Genomic DNA, 23,162 nt, shown 5'->3' on the forward strand with positions numbered 1-23,162 from the left:
TCCCCCTGCCAAGCTAGTTTAAACTCTCCCCAACAGCACTAGCAAATCTCCCCATGAGGATATTGGTCCCGGCGCTGTTGAGGTGCAACCCGTCCGGCTTGTACAAGTCCCATCTCCCCCAGAAGCGGTCCCAATGCCTCAGGAATTTAAAACCCTCCCTCCTACACTAACTCTCCAGCCACTCGTCCATCCTCTCTAACCTTCTATTCTTATACTCATTAACACGTGGCACCGGTGGTAACCTGGAGATTACTACTTTTGAGGTCCTACCCTTTAATTTTTCTCCCAGCTCCCTGAATTCTGCCTGCGGGACCTCATCCCTCTTTCTACCTATATCATTGGTCCCGATATGGACCATGACCTCTGGCAGTTCACCCTCTCCCCCTGAAATGCCCTGCGTCCGCTCTGTGACATCTTTGACCCTGGCACCAGGGAGGCACCATACCATCCTGGAGTCACAACTACGGCTACAGAAACATCCAGTTCTGGATGAGCAGAAATGTTCTCCAATTGAATATTGGGAAGACTGAAGCCATTGTTTTCGGTCCCCGCCACAAACTCCGTTCCCGAGCCACTGACTCCATCCCTCTCCCCAACTCCTGTCTGAGGCTGAACCAGACTGTTTGCAACCTTGGTCTCATATTTGACCCTGAAATTAGCTTTTGACCACATATCCACAGCATAACTAAAACCGGCTATTTCCACCTCCGTAACATCGCCCGTCTCCGCCCCTGCCTCAGCTCATCTGCTGCTGAAGCCCTCATTCGTGCCTTTGTTACCTCTAGACTTGACTATTCCAACACACTCTTGACTGGCCTCACACATTCTACCCTATGTAAACTAGAGGTGATCCAAAACTCGGCTGCCCCCGTGTCCTAACTCGCACCGAGTCCCGCTCACCCATCACCCCCTGTGCTCACTGCCCCGTGTCCTAACTCGCACCGAGTCCCGCTCACCCATCACCCCCTGTGCTCGCTGACCTACATTGGCTCCCGGTTAAGCAACGTCTCGATTTTAAAATTCTCCTTCTTGTTTTCAAATCCCTCCATGGCCTCACCCCTCCCTATCTCTGTAATCTCCTCCAGCCCCCCCCCCCCCCCCCCGTCTGCCCTCTTGAGCATCATTGATTATAATCGCTCCACCATCGGTGGCCGTGCCTTCTGTTGCCTGGGCCCCAAGCTCTGGAACTCCCTCCCTAAACCTCTCCACCTTTCTACCTCTCTTTCCTGCTTCAGGACGCTCCTGAAGACCCACCTCTTTGACCAAGCTTTTGGTCACCTGTCCTAATTTCCCCTTAAGTGGCTCGGTGTCAAATTTTTTGTCTCATAATACTCTTGTGCAATGCCTTGAGACGTTTCACTAGGTTAAAGAAGCTCTATATGTTACCACAGGAGTTTACCTGAGCACTGGAAATGCTCCTGTTTCATTGTCAGGTGAATTCTGCAATTAGCATCAATTAAAAAAAAATTAATTCATGGGATGTGGGCATCGCTGGCAAGGCCAGAATGAAATTCCCTTGATGCGGTGGTGAGCTGCCTTATATAACGGAATGGCTTGCTAGGCTATTTCAGATGGCAACTCCATTGCTGTGGGTCTGGAGACGCAAGGATTCATGAACCAGATGGGTTTTGACAACAATCCGATGGTTTCGTGGTCATCACTGAACTAGTTTGTTATTCCAGATTTACTTAACCAACTGAATTTAAATTGTCCAGATGCTATGGTGGAATTTGAACTTATGTCTCCAGATCATTACTCCAAGCCTTTAGATTATTAGTCCAGTAACATATCCACCAAGCTACCGTTCCCTTTGTAGAAGGTTACCTGGGCACAGAAACGTTCATCTTCAGGTGAATTTTACAATCAACATCACTTGGGGTAACTTCACCGCAGCTTCAGTACAGCGCCGCACATTTGAGTTATTGTGATCAGTCCTCACCCACTGGCACCTTCCAGCACGATATGTCAGTCCATGGGGTCAGCTTCCCTCGTCTTTCTAGCCCAAGTTTTCAATCGTCACACGAGCCCAGCCATTTTACTGGCACAGTTTGGGGCTCCAATATAGAAAGGGTATTAATGGAGCAGACGTGAGGAGTCACCAGGATGTTGCCAGGGATGGGGAACTATAGTTATGAGCAGAGACTGGAGATACTAGGAATCTTTCCAAGGGAGCAGACCTTTACCCACAGACTCCCCACAGATACTCCACATGGTCAATCCAGTGCAATGCCCATCCTAACCTGCAGCAACTGAAAGCTGGAAGCAAAATGCTGGCCTTTCACTAATGGTTCAGGGAGTCAGTAGGTGAACTTTAGAATCATAGAACGGTTACAGCACGGAAGGAGGCCATGCGACCCGTCGAGCCCGTGCCGGCTCTCTGCAAGAGCACTTCAGCCAGTCCCACTCCCCCGCCCGTCCCCGGAGCCCTGCAATTTTTTTCCTTCAGCTACTTATCCAACTCCCATTTGAAAGCCACGATTGAGTCTGCCTCCACCACCCTTCCAAGCCATACATTCCCGATCCTAACCACTCGCTGTGTATGAACGTTTTTCCTTGTGTTGCCTTTGGTTTTTCTGCCAATTACCTTAAATCTGTGACCTCTGGTTCTCGACCCTTCCACCAATGGGAACAGTTTCTCTCTCTCTACTCTGCCCAGACCCTTCCTGATTTTGAACACCTCGATCAAATCTCCTCTCAACCTTCTCTGCTCCAAGGAGAACAACCCCAGCTTCTCCAGTCTATCCACGTCACTGAAGTCCCTCATCCCTGGAACCATTCTCGTAAATCTTTTCTGCTCCCTCTCTAAGGCCTTCACATCCTTCCTAAAGTGCGGGGCCCAGTATTGGACACAATACTCCAGTTGTGGTCGGACCAGTGTTTTATACAGGTTCATCATAACCTCCTTGCTTTTGTACTCTACACCTCTATTTATGAAGCCCAGGATCCCATAAGCTGTTTAACCGTTTATTCAACCTGCCCTGCCACCATCAACGATTTGTGCACACATTTACCACCAGGTCTCTCTGTTCATGCACCCTCTTTAGGATAGACACCGAGAAAATTGCAGCTTCCAACCGAGGTCTGGTTTGAGGGGAGCGAGAGACTTGGAGTTGGCTAAGTCCCCATGTTAGAAGGGAAAGACCACTTATATCCCAATAACCGTGAAGTGGCTTCACCTTTGCTAAAAAAGGAAACAATTGCCGACAAGTCCACAATTAGACAAAGATTTGAAACAGCGCAATGGAGGGAATTAATGAGGTGTGGTTTCCACATTCACATCTGCAGCTCTGAGTCTCAGGAGCAAGCATCCGCTCGCTGGGCCACCGCCAGGAAAAAGCACTAGAGTTTACTGCAGTCTTCGCATGATCGTTCAGTAAATCATCTCCTAGTCTGACCCATGAATTCTGCATTCAGGAATATGTGGTTCCCTCTCTAACTGTCGTTCCCCCAAACAAGGGTTTCATTCTCACCAGTGAATGTCTGATACCTGAACTAGTGACACTTCTAAAGTGATGTCCTGAGGTGGTGCAAGGTGCTAGAGAAATGCAAGTCTTGGTTCCTTCTTCCCATGTCCTCAGTAAACACAAGCCCCAGCCTCTGGGTGCAGCAGCTCAATCCCACCCCTTCAGTCTCCCTGGGCCCCTGCCCTGGGCCCTGCCCTGGGCCCTGCCCTGGGCCCTGCCCTGGGCCCTGCCCTGGGCCCTGCCCTGGGCCCTGCCCTGGGCCCTGCCCTGGGCCCTGCCCTGGGCCCTGCCCTGGGCCATGGCCGATTGATTGAGGGAGGATGTTGCAGCAACAGAGAGAGACCCACATCCCCCGGGGTGCTGGCTGTGCTCAGCAAACACAATTCTAAAGAAAGGTTTGAAATGTTCAGACTGTTTTCATTCTCACCGAGGAGATTATCAAGTGATTGATCGAGGTGTTTCAAATTAGGGATGGACACAAACTGATTCCAGTGTTTAAGGGATCTGGAATGAAGGGACATTAATACAAGGTTAAATGTGAGCGATTCAGGTAGAAACCTTTGTACAGAGTGGCTGGCGAGGCTGCTTGAAGCACGGACCAGGAATCAGTTGGAGAGGTAGCGGAGGGAAAGGGGATAACACGGCATGGGGACTGGCCGAGGCGGAGAAGCACGGTCTGGGCTGTCATTTCTGGCTTTGCTCCACCTTGCGGCCTCACTGGAACTATCGCCACGCCTGCCTACAATTCATTGCCCTCGCAACATTCCCTTCAATCTTTATGAATTCCAATTTAAGATTTCAAAACTGCTCCTATATCTGGGGAGGCTCCTGTTGCACACGTGGACAGGACACAAGAGAAAGCTCATCACATACAGATTGAAGTGAGACGGAAAAGGGAGGCTTATGACAATTGTAAGGTTAATAATACTGTAGTCTGTTTCGGGTGGGTCTGTCCTGGATGGATCTGTACTGGGTGGATCTGTCCCGGGTGGGTCGGTCTGTCCCAGGTCTGTCTATCCCGGGTCTGTCTGTCCCGGGTCTATCCCGGGTCGGTCTATCTCGGGTCAGTCTGTCCCGGGTCGGTCCGCACGGGGTCTGTCTGTCCCGGGTCGGTCCTGGGACTGTCCCGGGTCTGTCTATCCCGGGTCTGTCTGTCCCGGGTCTGTCTCTCCTGGGTCTGTCTGTTCCGGGTCGGTCTGTCCCGGGTCGGTCTATCCCGGATCCTGTCCCAGGTCAGTCTGTCCCAGGTCGGTCTATCTCGGGTCTGTCCCGGGTCAGTCTGTCCCAGATCTGTCTATCCAGGGTCAGTCTATCCAGGGTCAGTCTATCCCGGCTCTGTTTATCCCGGGTCTATCCCGGGTCTGTTTGTCCCGGGTCGGTCTGTCTCGAGTCTGTCCCGGGTCTGTCTATCCCAGGTTGGTCTGTCCCAGGTCGGTCTGTCCCGGGTCTGTCTGTCCCTGGTCTGTCTGTCCCTGGTCTGTATATCCCGGGTCTGTCTATCCCAGCTCTGTCTATCCCGGGTCGGTCTGTCCTGGGTCTATTCCGGGTCTGTTTGTCTCGGGTCTATCCAGGGTCTGTCTGTCCTGGGTCGGTCTGTCTCGGGTCTATCCCGGGTCTGTCATTCCCGGGTCGGTCTGTCCTGGGTCTGTCCTGTGTCGGTCTGTCTCGGCTCTGTCCCAGGTCTGACTGTCCCGGGTCTATCCCGGGTCTGTCTGTCCCGAGTCGGTCTGTCTCGGGTCTGTCCCGGGTCGGTTTGTCCCGGGTCAGTCTGTCCAAGGTCTATCCCGGGTCTGTCTATCCCGGATCTGTCTGTCCCGGGTCTGTCTGTCCCGGGTCTGTCTGTCCCGGGTCTGACTGTCCCGGGTCTATCCCGGGTCTGTCTGTCCCGAGTCGGTCTGTCTCGGGTCTGTCCCGGGTCGGTTTGTCCCGGGTCAGTCTGTCCAAGGTCTATCCCGGGTCTGTCTATCCCGGATCTGTCTGTCCCGGGTCTGTTTGTCTTGGGTCTATCCCGGGATGGTCTATCCCGGGCCTGTCTATCCCGGGTCTGTCTATTCCGGGTCAGTCTGTCCTGGGTCTATTCCGGGTCTGTTTGTCTCAGGTCTATCCAGGGTCTGTCTGTCCCGGGTCGGTCTGTCCCGGGTCTGTCTATCCCGGGTCTGTCATTCCCAGGTCGGTCTGTCCTGGGTCTGTCCTGGGTCGGTCTGTCTCAGGTCTGTCCTGGGTCGGTCTGTCTTGGGTCTGTCTGTCTCGGGTCTATCCCGGGTCTGTCTGTCCCGGGTCTAGCCCGGGTCTGTCTGTCCTGGGTCGGTCTGTCTTGGGTCTGTCTGTCCCGGGTCTGTCCCGGGTCGGTCTGTCCCGGGTCTAGCCCGGGTCTGTCTGTCCTGGGTCGGTCTGTCTCGGGTCTGTCCCGGGTCGGTTTGTCCCGGGTCAGTCTGTCCAAGGTCTATCCTGGGTCTGTCTATCCCGGATCTGTCTGTCCCGGGTCTATCCCGGGTCTATTTGTCTTGGGTCTGTCCCGGGATGGTCTATCTCGGGTCTGTCTGTCCCGGGTCGGTCTGTCTCGAATCTGTCCCGGGTCTGTCTATCCCGGGTTGGTCTGTCCCAGGTCCGTCTGTCCCGGGTCGGTCTGTCCCTGGTCTGTATGTCCCTGGTCTGTATATCCCGGGTCTGTCTATCCCGGGTCTGTCTAACCCAGGTCTGTCTAACCCGGGTCTGTCTACCCGGGTCTGTCTGTCCAGGGTCTGTCTATTCCGGGTCGGTCTGTCCTGGGTCTATTCCGGGTCTGTTTGTCTCGGGTCTATCCAGGGTCTGTCTGTCCTGGGTCTGACTGTCCCGGGTCTATCCCGGGTCTGTCTGTCCCGGGTCGGTCTGTCTCGGGTCTGTCCCGGGTCGGTTTGTCCCGGGTCAGTCTGTCCAAGGTCTATCCTGGGTCTGTCTATCCTGGATCTGTCTGTCCCGGGTCGATCTCTCCCGAGTCTGTCTATCCCGGGTCTGTCTGTCCCGGGTCGGTCTGTCTCGGGTCTGTCCCGGGTCGGTTTGTCCCGGGTCAGTCTGTCCAAGGTCTATCCTGGGTCTGTCTATCCTGGATCTGTCTGTCCCGGGTCGATCTCTCCCGAGTCTGTCTATCCCGGATCTGTCTGTCCCGAGTCGGTCTCTCACAGGTCTTTCTATCCCGGGACGGTCTGTCTCGGGTCTGTCCCGGGTCGGTCTGTCCCGGGTCAGTCTGTCCCAGGTCTATCCTGGGTCTGACTATCCCGGATCTGTCTGTCCTGGGTCGATGTGTCTGTCCCGGGTCTATCCTGGGTCTGTCAATCCCGGATCTGTCTGTCCCGGGTCGGTCTATCCCGGGTCTGTCTGTCCCGGGTCTGTCTGTCCCGGGTCTGTCTGTCCCGGGTCGGTCTATCCCGGGTCTGTCTGTCCCGGGTCTGTCTGTCCCGGGTCTGTCTGTCACGGGTCTGTCTGTCACGGGTCTATCCCGGGTCTGTCTATCCCAAGATCTGTCTGTCCCGGGTCGGTCTATCCCGGGTCTGTCTGTCTCGGGTCAGTCTGTCCTGGGTCGGTCTATCCCAGGTTTGTCCCGGGTCGGTCTGTCCGGGTCAGTATGTCCCAGGTCTATCCCGGGTCAGTCTATCCCGGATCTGTCTGTCCCGGGTCAGTCTGTCACGGGTCTGTCTATCCCGGGTCTATCCCGGGTCTGTTTGTCTCGGGTCTATCCCGGGTCTGTCTATCTCGGGTCTGTCTGTCCCAGGTCGGTCTGTCTCGAGTCTGTCCCGGGTAGGTCTGTTTCAGGTCTGTCTGTCCCGGGTCGGTCTATCCCCGGCCTGTCCCGGGTCTGTTTATCCCGGGTCGGTCTGTCCCAGGTATGTCTCGGGTCGGTCTGTCCCGGGTCGGTCTATCTCGGGTCTGTCTGTCCCAGGTCGGTCTGTCTCGAGTCTGTCCCGGGTAGGTCTGTTTCAGGTCTGTCTGTCCCGGGTCGGTCTATCCCCGGCCTGTCTCGGGTCGGTGTGTCCCTGGTCGGTCTATCCCAGGTTTGTCCCGGGTCGGTCTGTCCCAGGTCAGTCTATCTCGGGTCTATCCCAGGTCTGTCTATCCCGGATCTGTCTGTCCAGGGTCGGTCTATCCCGGGTCGGTCTATCCTCGGCCTGTCTTGGGTCTGTCTATCCCGGGTCGGTCTGTCTCAGGTCGGTCTGTCTCAGGTCTGTCTGTCCCGGGTCTGTCTATCCCGCATCTGTTATTCCCGGGTCGGTCTGGCTCGGGTCCGTCCCGGGTCAGTCTGTCTCGGGTCTATCCTGGGTCGATCTGTCACGGGTCTGTCTGTCCCGGGTCTATCCCGGGTCGGTCTGTCTCGGGTCTGTCCCGGGTCTGTCTGTCCCGGGTCTGTCTGTCACGGGTCTGTCTGTCCCGGGTCTGTCTGTCCCGGGTCGGCCTATCCCGAGTCGGTCTGTCTCGGGTCAGTCTGTCCTGGGTTGGTCTATCCCAGGTTTGTCCCGGGTCGGTCTGTCCAGGGTCGGTCTATCCCAAGATCTGTCTGTCCAGGGTCGGTCTATCCCGGGTCGGTCTGTCACGGGTCTGTCTGTCCCGGGTCTATCCCGGGTCTGTCTATCTCGGGTCTGTCTGTCCCAGGTCGGTCTGTCTCGAGTCTGTCCCGGGTCGGTCTGTTTCAGGTCTGTCTGTCCCGGGTCGGTCTATCCCCGGCCTGTCCCGGGTCTGTTTATCCCGGGTCGGTCTGTCCCAGGTCTGTCTCGGGTCGGTCTGTCTGTCCCGGGTCTGTCTGTCTCGGGTCGGTCTGTCCCGGTCGGTCTGTCCCGAGTCTGTCTGTCTCGGGTCGGTCTGTCCCGGGTCTGTCATTCCCGGTCGGTCTGTCCCGGGTCGGTATGTCCCGGTCGGTCTGTCCCGAGTCGGTCTGTCTCGGGTCTGTCTGTCCTGTGTCGGTCTGTCTGTCCCGGGTCTGTCTGTGTCTGTCCCGGGTCTATCCCGGGTCGGTGTGTCTGTCCCGGGTCTGTCCCCCCACACACAGTGAGCCGCTCCTACCTGAGGTGGACGCTGACAGTCAGGTAGCGGTCGATGGCCACGGCCAGCAGACTGAAGATGGAACTTTGGGTGAGCACCAGGACGAAGCAGACGAGGAAGAGGCAGCCGTGGAAGCGGGTGTCCAGGCCGACGCTGATGGTGATGGCGAACGGGATGGCGAACGCTCCGACCGCGATGTCGGCGGCGGCCAAAGACACCAGGAAGTAGTTGGTGGCGGTTCTCAGGTTGCTGTTGGTCGACACGGCGCAACAAACCAGCACATTGCCCAGGATGGCGAGCACCGCCATCAGCAGCTCCAGGCCCATATACAGCCGCTGGATCTCCATGGGCAGCGGGCGGTCCCGGGCCGGCACACCTGGGACCTGCCCGCTTCTCCTCTCACTCACTCTCTCTTCCTCTCACTCACTCCCTCCCTCACTCGCTCTCTCTGCCTCCCTCTCACTCACTCTCTCTACTTTCCTCTCACTCGCTCTCCCTCACTTACTCTCTCCCTCACTCACTCTCTCTGCCTCCCTCTCACTCTCGCTCTCTCTCCCTCCTTCACCCTCTCTCACTCCCTCACTCTCCCTGCCTCCCTCTCACTCTCTCTGCCTCCCTCTCACTCACTCTCGCTCCCTCTCCCTCACTCTCTCCCTCTCCCACTCTCTCACCCTCCCTCCCTCACTCTCTCTCACTCCCTCCCTCACTCTCTCTCACTCCCTCCCTCACTCTCTCACTCCCTCACTCTTCCTCCCTCCCTCACACTCTCACTCCCTCACTCTCCCTGCTTCCCTCTCACTCTCTCTGCCTCCCTCTCACTCTCCCTCCCTCCCTCTCTCTCTCTCTCTCTCCCTCCCTCCCTCACTCCCTCACTCTCTCTGCCTCCCTCTCACTCTCTCTGCCTCCCTCGCACTCTTCCTCACTCACTCGCTTCCTCACTCACTCTCTCCCTCACTCTCTGTCTCTCTCGGTCTGTTTTCGGTCACTTTCTCTTTTTTCTGTATCCCTCTATTTCTCCGTTAGTCTACATTTCTCTCGCTCTGAGTCTGTCTCACTTTATCTTTCCTTTCTATTCCAGATGGCTCGGTTTCCAATCCCACCGCTCCGGCAAGTCAAATTCTGACAGGACCAAGGAAGCGTCAACAAATCACACTAGAGAGTGTCTCCAAAACGCAAAGAACAACATCCGCTTCTCATTAGGGAGTGTCTTCAAATTGCAGAAATAAATCGAAGCTTGTCATTCGGGAACATGACCAAAATACACAGATATCTGCCGTTTCCCACCGAGTAACACATACACAGAAGCAGGCCATTCGGCCCAACCGGTCCGTGTTGGCGTTTATCCTCCCTTCATCCACGGAATCAATCTAATGTCCCTGTCGGCACTCTCCCGAAATATGAGTAAATGAATAATACTGCACCGAATTAGGGAGGGCAGCAAATGTCTGGGGCTGTGCTGTGCCTCGTACACGGGGAGTCCATGATCTGAGGCATCAGCTGTGGGCAAGGGGAATCAGAGATAAAGGGCTTCCACATGATGAGGCAGGAACAGAGAGATAATCAATCTGACCCAACCTCAGAGTCAGTCATACCACACTGTACAGGGTCACACCACACTGTACAGTCACACCGCACTGTACAGTCACACTGCACTGTACAGGGTTACGCTGCACTGTACAGTCACACCGCACTGTACAGGGTCACCTCGCACTGTGCAGAGTCACATAGCACTGTACAGTCACACCGCACTGTACAGGATCACCTCGCACTGTGCAGAGTCACATAGCACTGTACAGTCACACCGCACTGTACAGGGTCACCTCGCACTGTACATGGTCACACCGCACTGTACAGGGTCACCTCGCACTGTGCAGAGTCACATAGCACTGTACAGGGTCACCTCGCACTGTACATGGTCACACCGCACTGTACAGGGTCACACCGCACTGTACAGTCACACTGCACTGCATAGGGTCACACCGCACTGTACAGTCACACTGTACTGTACAGTGTCACATCGCACTGTACAGTCACGCTGCACTGTACAGAGAATGATATGTGAACAACTCACAGACTCCCTCAGACATGATAAATGATTCGAATGAATAATTCACAGACGGTGCGTGGGCTTTGTCTAATGCCCCAGCTGGTCGTGGGCTCCACATGTAGCAGGAGCTGGGGTGGGCCAGCAATCTGTTGGCTGATTGTCTGCATTGACGAGCAGGACCTTTCTGCTCTGGATGTTGCAACCGGCGAGTGCGGAAGGAAGATTAAATCGCGGACTGACTGTCAGTGTGTCCCAATGTAAACCAATGGGAGTCCCAGTGAAAGAGAAAGTGCGGCTGTTGTGAGACGCTCCCTGACACAAAGCATCTCTCTCCAGCCCTCACTGCCGCCTCTCTCCCCCCACACTGAGCCATGCCAGCACGTCCCCTTCCTCTTGCTCTGATCTCAGTCCAGGGCCGCTGATTCCCCCGGGACACCGCTGCTCTGATATATCTGGAACACACGTAGCGAGCACATCTGGCGCCGATGGTGAATGGATAGAGACCGGGGGCGGCTTTTTATAATCACCGTGAAAGCTACAGCCTCCCCCCGAGGGCAGATTGGTCTTGGCTGTGATGGCTATCATGGCTGAATACCCTGTCAGCACTCACTGCCCGGACTGACCCACGAGGATTGGTCATTTCGCTGAGCTCCAGCAAAGATCCGGGCGGACATCTGATGGAAATTCCGACATGCTTCGCCTGGCGCCAGCTCACCACCTCAGGACACCGGTCCATTAAAGTAGCGCCTGGTCTCAGGCAGGCAGTGGGGGTGAAAGGTCAAATTCTGGCCGAGAGAGAGAGAGCGCGGGGCCAAGGGGCAGATTTACTCCAGCACTGTGTCCCCTTTCACACCAGCCCCTGGTCAGTCAGTGGTCAGGTGAAGGGTCAGTCACTGGTCAGGTCAAAGGTCAGTCACTGGTCATCCCTGGTCAGTCAAAGGCCAGTCACTGGTCAGGTCAAAGGTCAGTCACTGGTCGGCCAGTGGTCAGGTGAAGGGTCAGTCACTGGTCAGGTCAAAAGTCAGTCACTGGTCGGGTCAATGGTCAGTCGCTGGTCGGTCACGGGTCGATCACTGGTTGGGTCAATGGTCAGTCGCTGGTCGGTCACGGGTCGATCACTGGTTGGGTCAATGGTCAGTCGCTGGTCAGTCACTGGTCAGTCAAAGGCCAGTCACTGATCAGATCAAAGGTCAGTAGCTGGTCATCCCTGATCAGTCGCTGGTCGGTCACTGGTCATCCCTGGTCAGTCACTGATCAGGTCAAAGGTCAGTCACTGGTCGGTCACTGGTCAGTCGCTGGTCAATCACTGGTCAGTCCCTGTTCAGTCACTGGTCAATCCTTGGTCAGTCACTGGTTGGTCGCTGGTCAACCCTGGTCGGTCACTGGTCATCCATGGTCAGTCATGGGTCAGTTACTGGTCAGGTCAAAGGTCAGTCACTGATCAGGTCAGAGGTCAGTCACTGGTCAGTCGCTAGTCGATCACTGGTCATTCCCTGGTCAGTTGCTTGTCAGTCCCTGTTCAGTCACTGGTCAGTCCTTGGTCAGTCACTAGTTGGTCGCTGGTCACCACTGGTCGGTCACTGGTTAGTCACTGTTCGGTCACTGGTTATCAATGGTCAGTCAGTCACTGGTCAGTCACTGGACGGTCTCTTGTCGGCCAATGGTCTGTCACTGGTCAGTCACTGATCAGGTCAAAGGTCAGTCACTGGTCGGTCACTGGTCTGTCACTGGTCAGCCGCTGGTCATCCCTGGTCAGTCACTGATCAGGTCAAAGGTCAGTCACTGGTCATCCCTGGTCAGTCACTGGTTGGTCGCTGGTCACCCCTGGTCATTCCCTGGTCAGTTGCTTGTCAGTCCCTGTTCAGTCATTGGTCAGTCACTGGTCATCCCTGGTCAGTCACTGGTCGGTAACTGGACATCCCTGGTCAGTCACTGGTCATCCATGGTCAGTCACTGGTCAGGTCAAAGGTCAGTCACTGGTCAGTCACTGGTCATCCCTGGTTGGTCGCAGGTCACCCCTGGTCGGTCACTGATCAGTCACTGATCAGTCACTGGTCGGTCACTGGTCATCAATGGTCAGTCACTGGTCAGTCACGGGTCCGTCACTGGTCAGTCACTGGTCTGTGACTGGTCTGTTACTGGTCAGGTCAAAGGTCAGCCACTGATCGGTCACTGTTCATCCCTGGTCAGTCACTGTTCAGTCGCTGGTCATCCTTGGTCAGTCACTGATTAGTCACTGATCAATCACTGGTTATCCCTGGTTAGTCATTGGTCGGTGACTGGTCAGTCACTGGACGGTCTCTTGTCGGTCAGCGGTCTGTCACTGGTCAGCCACTGGTCAGTCACTGATGAGGTCAAAGGTCAGTCACTAATCAGGCACTGGTCAGTTACTGGCCGGTCACTGGTCGGTCACTGGTCAGGTCAAAGGTCAGCCACTGATTGGTCACTGGTCAGTCACTGATCAGGTCAAAGGTCAGTCACTGGTCATCCCTGGTCAGTCATTGGTCAGTCGCTGATCTGTCACTGGACGGTCACTGGTTAGTCACTGGTTATCAATGGTCAGTCACTGATCTGTCACTGGTTATCCCTGGTTAGTCACTGGTCAGTGACTGGTCTATCACTGGACGGTCTCTTGTCGGCCAATGATCTGTCACTGGTCAGCCGCTGGTCAGGTGAAGGGTCAGTCACTGGTCAGATCAAAGGTCAGTCACTGGTCGGGTCAAAGGTCAGTCACTGGTCAGTCAAAGGCCAGTCACTGATCAGGTCAAAGGTCAGTAGCTGGTCATCCCTGGTCAGTCGCTGGTCGGTCACGGGTCAGGACAAAGGTCAGGCACTGGCCATCACTGGTCGGTCACTAGTCAGGTCAAAGGTCAGTCACTGGTCAGGTGAAGGGTCAGTGACTGGTCAGGTCAAAGGTCAGTCACTGCTCAGGTGAAGGGTCAGTCACTGGTCAGGTCAAAGGTCAGTCACTGGACAGTCACGGGTCAGTCACTGATGAGGTCAAAGGTCAGTCACTAATCAGGCACTGGTCAGTTACTGGCCGGTCACTGGTCGGTCACTGGTCAGGTCAAAGGTCAGCCACTGATTGGTCACTGGTCAGTCACTGATCAGGTCAAAGGTCAGTCACTGGTCATCCCTGGTCAGTCATTGGTCAGTCGCTGATCTGTCACTGGACGGTCACTGGTTAGTCACTGGTTATCAATGGTCAGTCACTGATCTGTCACTGGTTATCCCTGGTTAGTCACTGGTCAGTGACTGGTCTATCACTGGACGGTCTCTTGTCGGCCAATGATCTGTCACTGGTCAGCCGCTGGTCAGGTGAAGGGTCAGTCACTGGTCAGATCAAAGGTCAGTCACTGGTCGGGTCAAAGGTCAGTCACTGGTCAGTCAAAGGCCAGTCACTGATCAGGTCAAAGGTCAGTAGCTGGTCATCCCTGGTCAGTCGCTGGTCGGTCACGGGTCAGGACAAAGGTCAGGCACTGGCCATCACTGGTCGGTCACTAGTCAGGTCAAAGGTCAGTCACTGGTCAGGTGAAGGGTCAGTGACTGGTCAGGTCAAAGGTCAGTCACTGCTCAGGTGAAGGGTCAGTCACTGGTCAGGTCAAAGGTCAGTCACTGGACAGTCACGGGTCAGTCACTGATCGGTCATTGGTCAGGTCAAAGGTCAGTCCCTGTTCAGTCACTGGTCAGTCCTTGGTCAGCCCTGGTCGGTCACTGGTCAGTCACTGGTCATCCATGGTCAGTCACTGATCAATCACTGGTTATCCCTGGTTAGTCATTGGTCGGTGACTGGTCAGTCACTGGACGGTCTCTTGTCGGTCAGCGGTCTGTCACTGGTCAGCCACTGGTCATCCCTGGTCAGTCACTGATGAGGTCAAAGGTCAGTCACTAATCAGGCACTGGTCAGTTACTGGCCGGTCACTGGTCAGGTCAAAGGTCAGTCGCTGGTCATTCCTGGTCAGTCGCTGGTCGGTCACCGGTCTGTCACTGGCGGGTCACTGGTCAGGACAAAGGTCAGGCACTGGTCATCACTGGTTGGTCACTAGTCAGGTCAACGGTCAGTCACTGGTTGGTCACTGCTCAGGTGAAGGGTCAGTCACTGGTCAGGTCAAAGGTCAGTCACTGGACAGTCACGGGTCAGTCACTGATCGGTCATAGGTCAGGTCAAAGGTCAGTCACTGGTCAGTCCCTGGTCAGTCACTGGTCAGTCGCTGGTCAGTCACAAGTCACTGGTCAGGTCAAAGGTCATTCACTGGTCGGTCAATGGTCAGTTACTAGTCAGTCACTGGTCATCCCTGGTCAGTCACTGGTCATCCTTGGTCAGTCACTGGTCAGTTACGGGTCGGTCACTGGTCAGTCGCTGGTCAATCACTGATCGGTCACAGGTCAGTCACTGGTCTGTTACTGGTCAGGTCAAAGGTCAGTCACTGGTCAGCCGCTGGTCATCCCTGGTCAGTCACTGATCAGGTCAAAGGTCAGTCACTGGTCGGTCACTGGTCTGTTACTGGTCAGGTCAAAGGTCAGCCACTGATTGGTCACTGGTCAGTCACTGATCAGGTCAAAGGTCAGTCACTTGTCATCCTTGGTCAGTCGCTGATCTGTCACTGGACGGTCACTGGTTAGTCACTGGTTATCAAAGGTCAGTCCCTGTTCAGTCACTGGTCAGTCCTTGGTCAGCCCTGGTCGGTCACTGGTCAGTCACTGGTCATCCATGGTCAGTCACTGGTCAGTCACTGGTCGGCCACTGGTCATCCCTGGTCAGTCACTGGTTGGTCGCTGGTCACCCCTGGTCATTCCCTGGTCAGTTGCTTGTCAGTCCCTGTTCAGTCATTGGTCAGTCACTGGTCATCCCTGGTCAGTCACTGGTCGGTAACTGGACATCCCTGGTCAGTCACTGGTCATCCATGGTCAGTCACTGGTCAGGTCAAAGGTCAGTCACTGGTCAGTCACTGGTCATCCCTGGTTGGTCGCAGGTCACCCCTGGTCGGTCACTGATCAGTCACTGATCAGTCACTGGTCGGTCACTGGTCATCAATGGTCAGTCACTGGTCAGTCACGGGTCCGTCACTGGTCAGTCACTGGTCTGTGACTGGTCTGTTACTGGTCAGGTCAAAGGTCAGCCACTGATCGGTCACTGTTCATCCCTGGTCAGTCACTGTTCAGTCGCTGGTCATCCTTGGTCAGTCACTGATTAGTCACTGATCAATCACTGGTTATCCCTGGTTAGTCATTGGTCGGTGACTGGTCAGTCACTGGACGGTCTCTTGTCGGTCAGCGGTCTGTCACTGGTCAGCCACTGGTCATCCCTGGTCAGTCACTGATGAGGTCAAAGGTCAGTCACTAATCAGGCACTGGTCAGTTACTGGCCGGTCACTGGTCGGTCACTGGTCAGGTCAAAGGTCAGCCACTGATTGGTCACTGGTCAGTCACTGATCAGGTCAAAGGTCAGTCACTGGTCATCCCTGGTCAGTCATTGGTCAGTCGCTGATCTGTCACTGGACGGTCACTGGTTAGTCACTGGTTATCAATGGTCAGTCACTGATCTGTCACTGGTTATCCCTGGTTAGTCACTGGTCAGTGACTGGTCTATCACTGGACGGTCTCTTGTCGGCCAATGATCTGTCACTGGTCAGCCGCTGGTCAGGTGAAGGGTCAGTCACTGGTCAGATCAAAGGTCAGTCACTGGTCGGGTCAAAGGTCAGTCACTGGTCAGTCAAAGGCCAGTCACTGATCAGGTCAAAGGTCAGTAGCTGGTCATCCCTGGTCAGTCGCTGGTCGGTCACGGGTCAGGACAAAGGTCAGGCACTGGCCATCACTGGTCGGTCACTAGTCAGGTCAAAGGTCAGTCACTGGTCAGGTGAAGGGTCAGTGACTGGTCAGGTCAAAGGTCAGTCACTGCTCAGGTGAAGGGTCAGTCACTGGTCAGGTCAAAGGTCAGTCACTGGACAGTCACGGGTCAGTCACTGATCGGTCATTGGTCAGGTCAAAGGTCAGTCCCTGTTCAGTCACTGGTCAGTCCTTGGTCAGCCCTGGTCGGTCACTGGTCAGTCACTGGTCATCCATGGTCAGTCACTGATCAATCACTGGTTATCCCTGGTTAGTCATTGGTCGGTGACTGGTCAGTCACTGGACGGTCTCTTGTCGGTCAGCGGTCTGTCACTGGTCAGCCACTGGTCATCCCTGGTCAGTCACTGATGAGGTCAAAGGTCAGTCACTAATCAGGCACTGGTCAGTTACTGGCCGGTCACTGGTCAGGTCAAAGGTCAGTCGCTGGTCATTCCTGGTCAGTCGCTGGTCGGTCACCGGTCTGTCACTGGCGGGTCACTGGTCAGGACAAAGGTCAGGCACTGGTCATCACTGGTCGGTCACTAGTCAGGTCAACGGTCAGTCACTGGTTGGTCACTGCTCAGGTGAAGGGTCAGTCACTGGTCAGGTCAAAGGTCAGTCACTGGACAGTCACGGGTCAGTCACTGATCGGTCATAGGTCAGGTCAAAGGTCAGTCACTGGTCAGTCCCTGGTCAGTCACTGGTCAGTCGCTGGTCAGTCACAAGTCACTGGTCAGGTCAAAGGTCATTCACTGGTCGGTCAATGGTCAGTTACTAGTCAGTCACTGGTCATCCCTGGTCAGTCACTGGTCATCCTTGGTCAGTCACTGGTCAGTTACGGGTCGGTCACTGGTCAGTCGCTGGTCAATCACTGATCGGTCACAGGTCAGTCACTGGTCTGTTACTGGTCAGGTCAAAGGTCAGTCACTGGTCAGCCGCTGGTCATCCCTGGTCAGTCACTGATCAGGTCAAAGGTCAGTCACTGGTCGGTCACTGGTCTGTTACTGGTCAGGTCAAAGGTCAGCCACTGATTGGTCACTGGTCAGTCACTGATCAGGTCAAAGGTCAGTCACTTGTCATCCTTGGTCAGTCGCTGATCTGTCACTGGACGGTCACTGGTTAGTCACTGGTTATCAAAGGTCAGTCCCTGTTCAGTCACTGGTCAGTCCTTGGTCAGCCCTGGTCGGTCACTGGTCAGTCACTGGTCATCCATGGTCAGTCACTGGTCAGTCACTGGTCGGCCACTGGTCATCCCTGGTCAGTCACTGGTTGGTCGCTGGTCACCCCTGGTCGGTCACTGGTTGGTCACTGGTCAGTCACTGGTCATCCATGATCAGTCACTGGCCAGTCCTTGATCAGTCACAGGTCAGTCACTGGTCATCCCTGGTCAGTCACTGGTTGGTCGCTGGTCACCCCTGGTCAGTCACTGGTCGGTCACTGGTCAGTCGCTGGTCGATCACTGGTCATTCCCTGGTCAGTTGCTTGTCAGTCCCTGTTCAGTCATTGGTCAGTCACTGGTCATCCCTGGTCAGTCACTGGTCGGTAACTGGACATCCCTGGTCAGTCACTGGTCATCCATGGTCAGTCACTGGTCAGTCCTTGGTCAGTCACTGGTCAGTCACTGGTCGGTCACTAGTCAGGTCAACGGTCAGTCACTGGTCAGGTGAAGGGTCAGTCACTGGTCGGGTCAAAGGTCAGTCACTGGTTGGTCACTGGTCAGGTGAAGGGTCAGTCACTGGTCAGGTCAAAGGTCAGTACCTGGTCAGTCAGTGGTCAGTCACCGGTGAGCCCAGGTCAGTCACTGGTCCCCTCTGGTCAGTCACTGGTAAGTCGCTGGTCAGTCACTGTTCATCCCTGGTCAGTCACTGGTCATCCAAGGTCAGTCAAAGGCCAGTCACTGGTCAGGTCAAAGGTCAGTCGCTGGTCATTCCTGGTCAGTCACCGGTCTGTCACTGGTGGGTCACTGGTCAGGACAAAGGTCAGGCACTTGTCATCACTGGTCGGTCACTAGTCAGGTCAACGGTCAGTCACTGGTCAGGTGAAGGGTGAGTCACTGGTCAGGTCAAAGGTCAGTCACTGGTCGGGTCAAAGGTCAGTCACTGGTCGGTCAATGGTCAGGTCAAAGGTCAGTCACTGGTCAGTCCCTGGTCAGTCACTGGTCAGTCGCTGGTCAGTCACAAGTCAGTTACGGGTCGGTCACTGGTCAGTCGCTGGTCAATCACTGATCGGTCACAGGTCAGTCACTGGTCTGTTACTGGTCAGGTCAAAGGTCAGTCACTGGTCAGCCGCTGGTCATCCCTGGTCAGTCACTGATCAGGTCAAAGGTCAGTCACTGGTCGGTCACTGGTCTGTTACTGGTCAGGTCAAAGGTCAGCCACTGATTGGTCACTGGTCAGTCACTGATCAGGTCAAAGGTCAGTCACTGGTCATCCCTGGTCAGTCATTGGTCAGTCGCTGATCTGTCACTGGACGGTCACTGGTTAGTCACTGGTTATCAATGGTCAGTCACTGATCTGTCACTGGTTATCCCTGGTTAGTCACTGGTCAGTGACTGGTCTATCACTGAACGGTCTCTTGTCGGCCAATGATCTGTCACTGGTCAGCCGCTGGTCAGGTGAAGGGTCAGTCACTGGTCAGATCAAAGGTCAGTCACTGGTTGGTCGCTGGTCACCCCTGGTCGGTCACTGGTCATCCCTGGTCAGTCACTGGTCAGTCGCTGGTCATCCTTGGTCAGTCACTAATTAGTCACTGATCAGTCACTGGTTATCCCTGGTTAGTCATTGGTCGGTGACTGGTCAGTCACTGGACGGTCTCTTGTCGGTCAGCGGTCTGTCACTGGTCAGCCACTGGTCATCCCTGGTCAGTCACTGATGAGGTCAAAGGTCAGTCACTAATCAGGCACTGGTCAGTTACTGGCCGGTCACTGGTCAGGTCAAAGGTCAGTCGCTGGTCATTCCTGGTCAGTCGCTGGTCGGTCACGGGTCAGGACAAAGGTCAGGCACTGGTCATCACTGGTCGGTCACTAGTCAGGTCAAAGGTCAGTCACTGGTCAGGTGAAGGGTCAGTCACTGGTCAGATCAAAGGTCAGTCACTGGTCGGGTCAAAGGTCAGTCACTGGTCAGGTGAAGGGTCAGTCACTGGTTGGGTCAATGGTCAGTCGCTGGTCAGTCACGGGTCAGTCACTGGTCAGTCAAAGGCCAGTCACTGATCAGGTCAAAGGTCAGTAGCTGGTCACCCCTGGTCAGTCGCTGGTCGGTCACGGGTCAGGACAAAGGTCAGGCACTGGCCATCACTGGTCGGTCACTAGTCAGGTCAAAGGTCAGTCACTGGTCAGGTGAAGGGTCAGTGACTGGTCAGGTCAAAGGTCAGTCACTGCTCAGGTGAAGGGTCAGTCACTGGTCAGGTCAAAGGTCAGTCACTGGACAGTCACGGGCCAGTCACTGATCGGTCATTGGTCAGGTCAAAGGTCAGTCCCTGTTCAGTCACTGGTCAGTCCTTGGTCAGCCCTGGTCGGTCACTGGTCAGTCACTGGTCATCCATGGTCAGTCACTGGTTGGTCGCTGGTCACCCCTGGTCGGTCACTGGTTGGTCACTGGTCAGTCACTGGTCATCCATGATCAGTCACTGGCCAGTCCTTGATCAGTCACAGGTCGGTCACTGGTCATCCCTGGTCAGTCACTGGTTGGTCGCTGGTCACCCCTGGTCAGTCACTGGTCGGTCACTGGTCAGTCGCTGGTCGATCACTGGTCATCCCTGGTCAGTCACTGGTCGGTAACTGGACATCCCTGGTCAGTGACTGGTCATCCATGGTCAGTCACTGGTCAGTCCTTGGTCAGTCACTGGTCAGTCACTGGTCATCCCTGGTTGGTCGCAGGTCACCCCTGGTCGGTCACTGATCAGTCACTGATCAGTCACTGGTCGGTCACTGGTCAGTCACTGGTCATCCCTGGTTGGTCGCAGTTCACCCCTGGTCGGTCACTGATCAGTCACTGATCAGTCACTGGTCGGTCACTGGTCATCAATGGTCAGTCACTGGTCAGGTCAAAGGTCAGCCACTGATCGGTCACTGTTCATCCCTGGTCAGTCACTGTTCAGTCGCTGGTCATCCTTGGTCAGTCACTGATTAGTCACTGATCAATCACTGGTTATCCCTGGTTAGTCATTGGTCGGTGACTGGTCAGTCACTGGACGGTCTCTTGTCGGTCAGCTGTCTGTCACTGGTCAGCCACTGGTCATCCCTGGTCAGTCACTGATGAGGTCAAAGGTCAGTCACTAATCAGGCACTGGTCAGTTACTGGCCGGTCACTGGTCGGTCACTGGTCAGGTCAAAGGTCAGTCACTGGTCAGTACCTGGTCAGTCACTGGACAGTCACCGGTGAGCCCAGGTCAGTCACTGGTCCCCTCTGGTCAGTCACTGGTAAGTCGCTGGTCAGTCACTGTTCAACACTGGTCATCCCTGGTCAGTCACTGATGAGGTCAAAGGTCAGTCACTAATCAGGCACTGGTCAGTTACTGGCCGGTCACTGGTCAGGTCAAAGGTCAGTCGCTGGTCATTCCTGGTCAGTCGCTGGTCAGTCACTGGTCATCCCTGGTTGGTCGCAGGTCACCCCTGGTCGGTCACTGATCAGTCACTGATCAGTCACTGGTCGGTCACTGGTCATCAATGGTCAGTCACTGGTCAGTCACTGGTCAGTCACTGGTCAGTCACGGGTCCGTCACTGGTCAGTCACTGGTCTGTGACTGGTCTGTTACTGGTCAGGTCAAAGGTCAGCCACTGATCGGTCACTGTTCATCCCTGGTCAGTCACTGTTCAGTCGCTGGTCATCCTTGGTCAGTCACTGATTAGTCACTGATCAATCACTGGTTATCCCTGGTTAGTCATTGGTCGGTGACTGGTCAGTCACTGGACGGTCTCTTGTCGGTCAGCGGTCTGTCACTGGTCAGCCACTGGTCATCCCTGGTCAGTCACTGATGAGGTCAAAGGTCAGTCACTAATCAGGCACTGGTCAGTTACTGGCCGGTCACTGGTCAGGTCAAAGGTCAGTCGCTGGTCATTCCTGGTCAGTCGCTGGTCGGTCACCGGTCTGTCACTGGCGGGTCACTGGTCAGGACAAAGGTCAGGCACTGGTCATCACTGGTCGGTCACTAGTCAGGTCAACGGTCAGTCACTGGTTGGTCACTGCTCAGGTGAAGGGTCAGTCACTGGTCAGGTCAAAGGTCAGTCACTGGACAGTCACGGGTCAGTCACTGATCGGTCATAGGTCAGGTCAAAGGTCAGTCACTGGTCAGTCCCTGGTCAGTCACTGGTCATCCCTGGTCAGTCACTGGTCATCCTTGGTCAGTCACTGGTCAGTTACGGGTCGGTCACTGGTCAGTCGCTGGTCAATCACTGATCGGTCACAGGTCAGTCACTGGTCTGTTACTGGTCAGGTCAAAGGTCAGTCACTGGTCAGCCGCTGGTCATCCCTGGTCAGTCACTGATCAGGTCAAAGGTCAGTCACTGGTCGGTCACTGGTCTGTTACTGGTCAGGTCAAAGGTCAGCCACTGATTGGTCACTGGTCAGTCACTGATCAGGTCAAAGGTCAGTCACTTGTCATCCTTGGTCAGTCGCTGATCTGTCACTGGACGGTCACTGGTTAGTCACTGGTTATCAAAGGTCAGTCCCTGTTCAGTCACTGGTCAGTCCTTGGTCAGCCCTGGTCGGTCACTGGTCAGTCACTGGTCATCCATGGTCAGTCACTGGTCAGTCACTGGTCGGCCACTGGTCATCCCTGGTCAGTCACTGGTTGGTCGCTGGTCACCCCTGGTCGGTCACTGGTTGGTCACTGGTCAGTCACTGGTCATCCATGATCAGTCACTGGCCAGTCCTTGATCAGTCACAGGTCAGTCACTGGTCATCCCTGGTCAGTCACTGGTTGGTCGCTGGTCACCCCTGGTCAGTCACTGGTCGGTCACTGGTCAGTCGCTGGTCGATCACTGGTCATTCCCTGGTCAGTTGCTTGTCAGTCCCTGTTCAGTCATTGGTCAGTCACTGGTCATCCCTGGTCAGTCACTGGTCGGTAACTGGACATCCCTGGTCAGTCACTGGTCATCCATGGTCAGTCACTGGTCAGTCCTTGGTCAGTCACTGGTCAGTCACTGGTCGGTCACTAGTCAGGTCAACGGTCAGTCACTGGTCAGGTGAAGGGTCAGTCACTGGTCGGGTCAAAGGTCAGTCACTGGTTGGTCACTGGTCAGGTGAAGGGTCAGTCACTGGTCAGGTCAAAGGTCAGTACCTGGTCAGTCAGTGGTCAGTCACCGGTGAGCCCAGGTCAGTCACTGGTCCCCTCTGGTCAGTCACTGGTAAGTCGCTGGTCAGTCACTGTTCATCCCTGGTCAGTCACTGGTCATCCAAGGTCAGTCAAAGGCCAGTCACTGGTCAGGTCAAAGGTCAGTCGCTGGTCATTCCTGGTCAGTCACCGGTCTGTCACTGGCGGGTCACTGGTCAGGACAAAGGTCAGGCACTTGTCATCACTGGTCGGTCACTAGTCAGGTCAACGGTCAGTCACTGGTCAGGTGAAGGGTGAGTCACTGGTCAGGTCAAAGGTCAGTCACTGGTCGGGTCAAAGGTCAGTCACTGGTCGGTCAATGGTCAGGTCAAAGGTCAGTCACTGGTCAGTCCCTGGTCAGTCACTGGTCAGTCGCTGGTCAGTCGCTGGTCAGTCACAAGTCAGTTACGGGTCGGTCACTGGTCAGTCGCTGGTCAATCACTGATCGGTCACAGGTCAGTCACTGGTCTGTTACTGGTCAGGTCAAAGGTCAGTCACTGGTCAGC

At 55.3% G+C, this 23,162-nt stretch overlaps 1 protein-coding gene across 1 annotated transcript in view; it reads right to left on the bottom strand.

Moving 5' to 3' along the window:
* adora2b (adenosine A2b receptor) overlaps nt 1-8,893 on the bottom strand; it is a 53,503-nt gene extending 44,610 nt beyond the window's left edge. The window contains exon 1 of the mRNA XM_070856869.1: nt 8,496-8,893. Within this exon, the coding sequence (XP_070712970.1) occupies nt 8,496-8,821 (326 nt within the window). The 5' untranslated portion in view covers nt 8,822-8,893. The remainder of the gene's footprint in view (nt 1-8,495) is intronic.
* Nucleotides 8,894-23,162: the final 14,269 nt, after the last annotated feature.

Source organism: Pristiophorus japonicus, chromosome 16 (genome assembly GCF_044704955.1).
Source record: "Pristiophorus japonicus isolate sPriJap1 chromosome 16, sPriJap1.hap1, whole genome shotgun sequence".
Classification (NCBI taxonomy): domain Eukaryota; kingdom Metazoa; phylum Chordata; class Chondrichthyes; family Pristiophoridae; genus Pristiophorus; species Pristiophorus japonicus.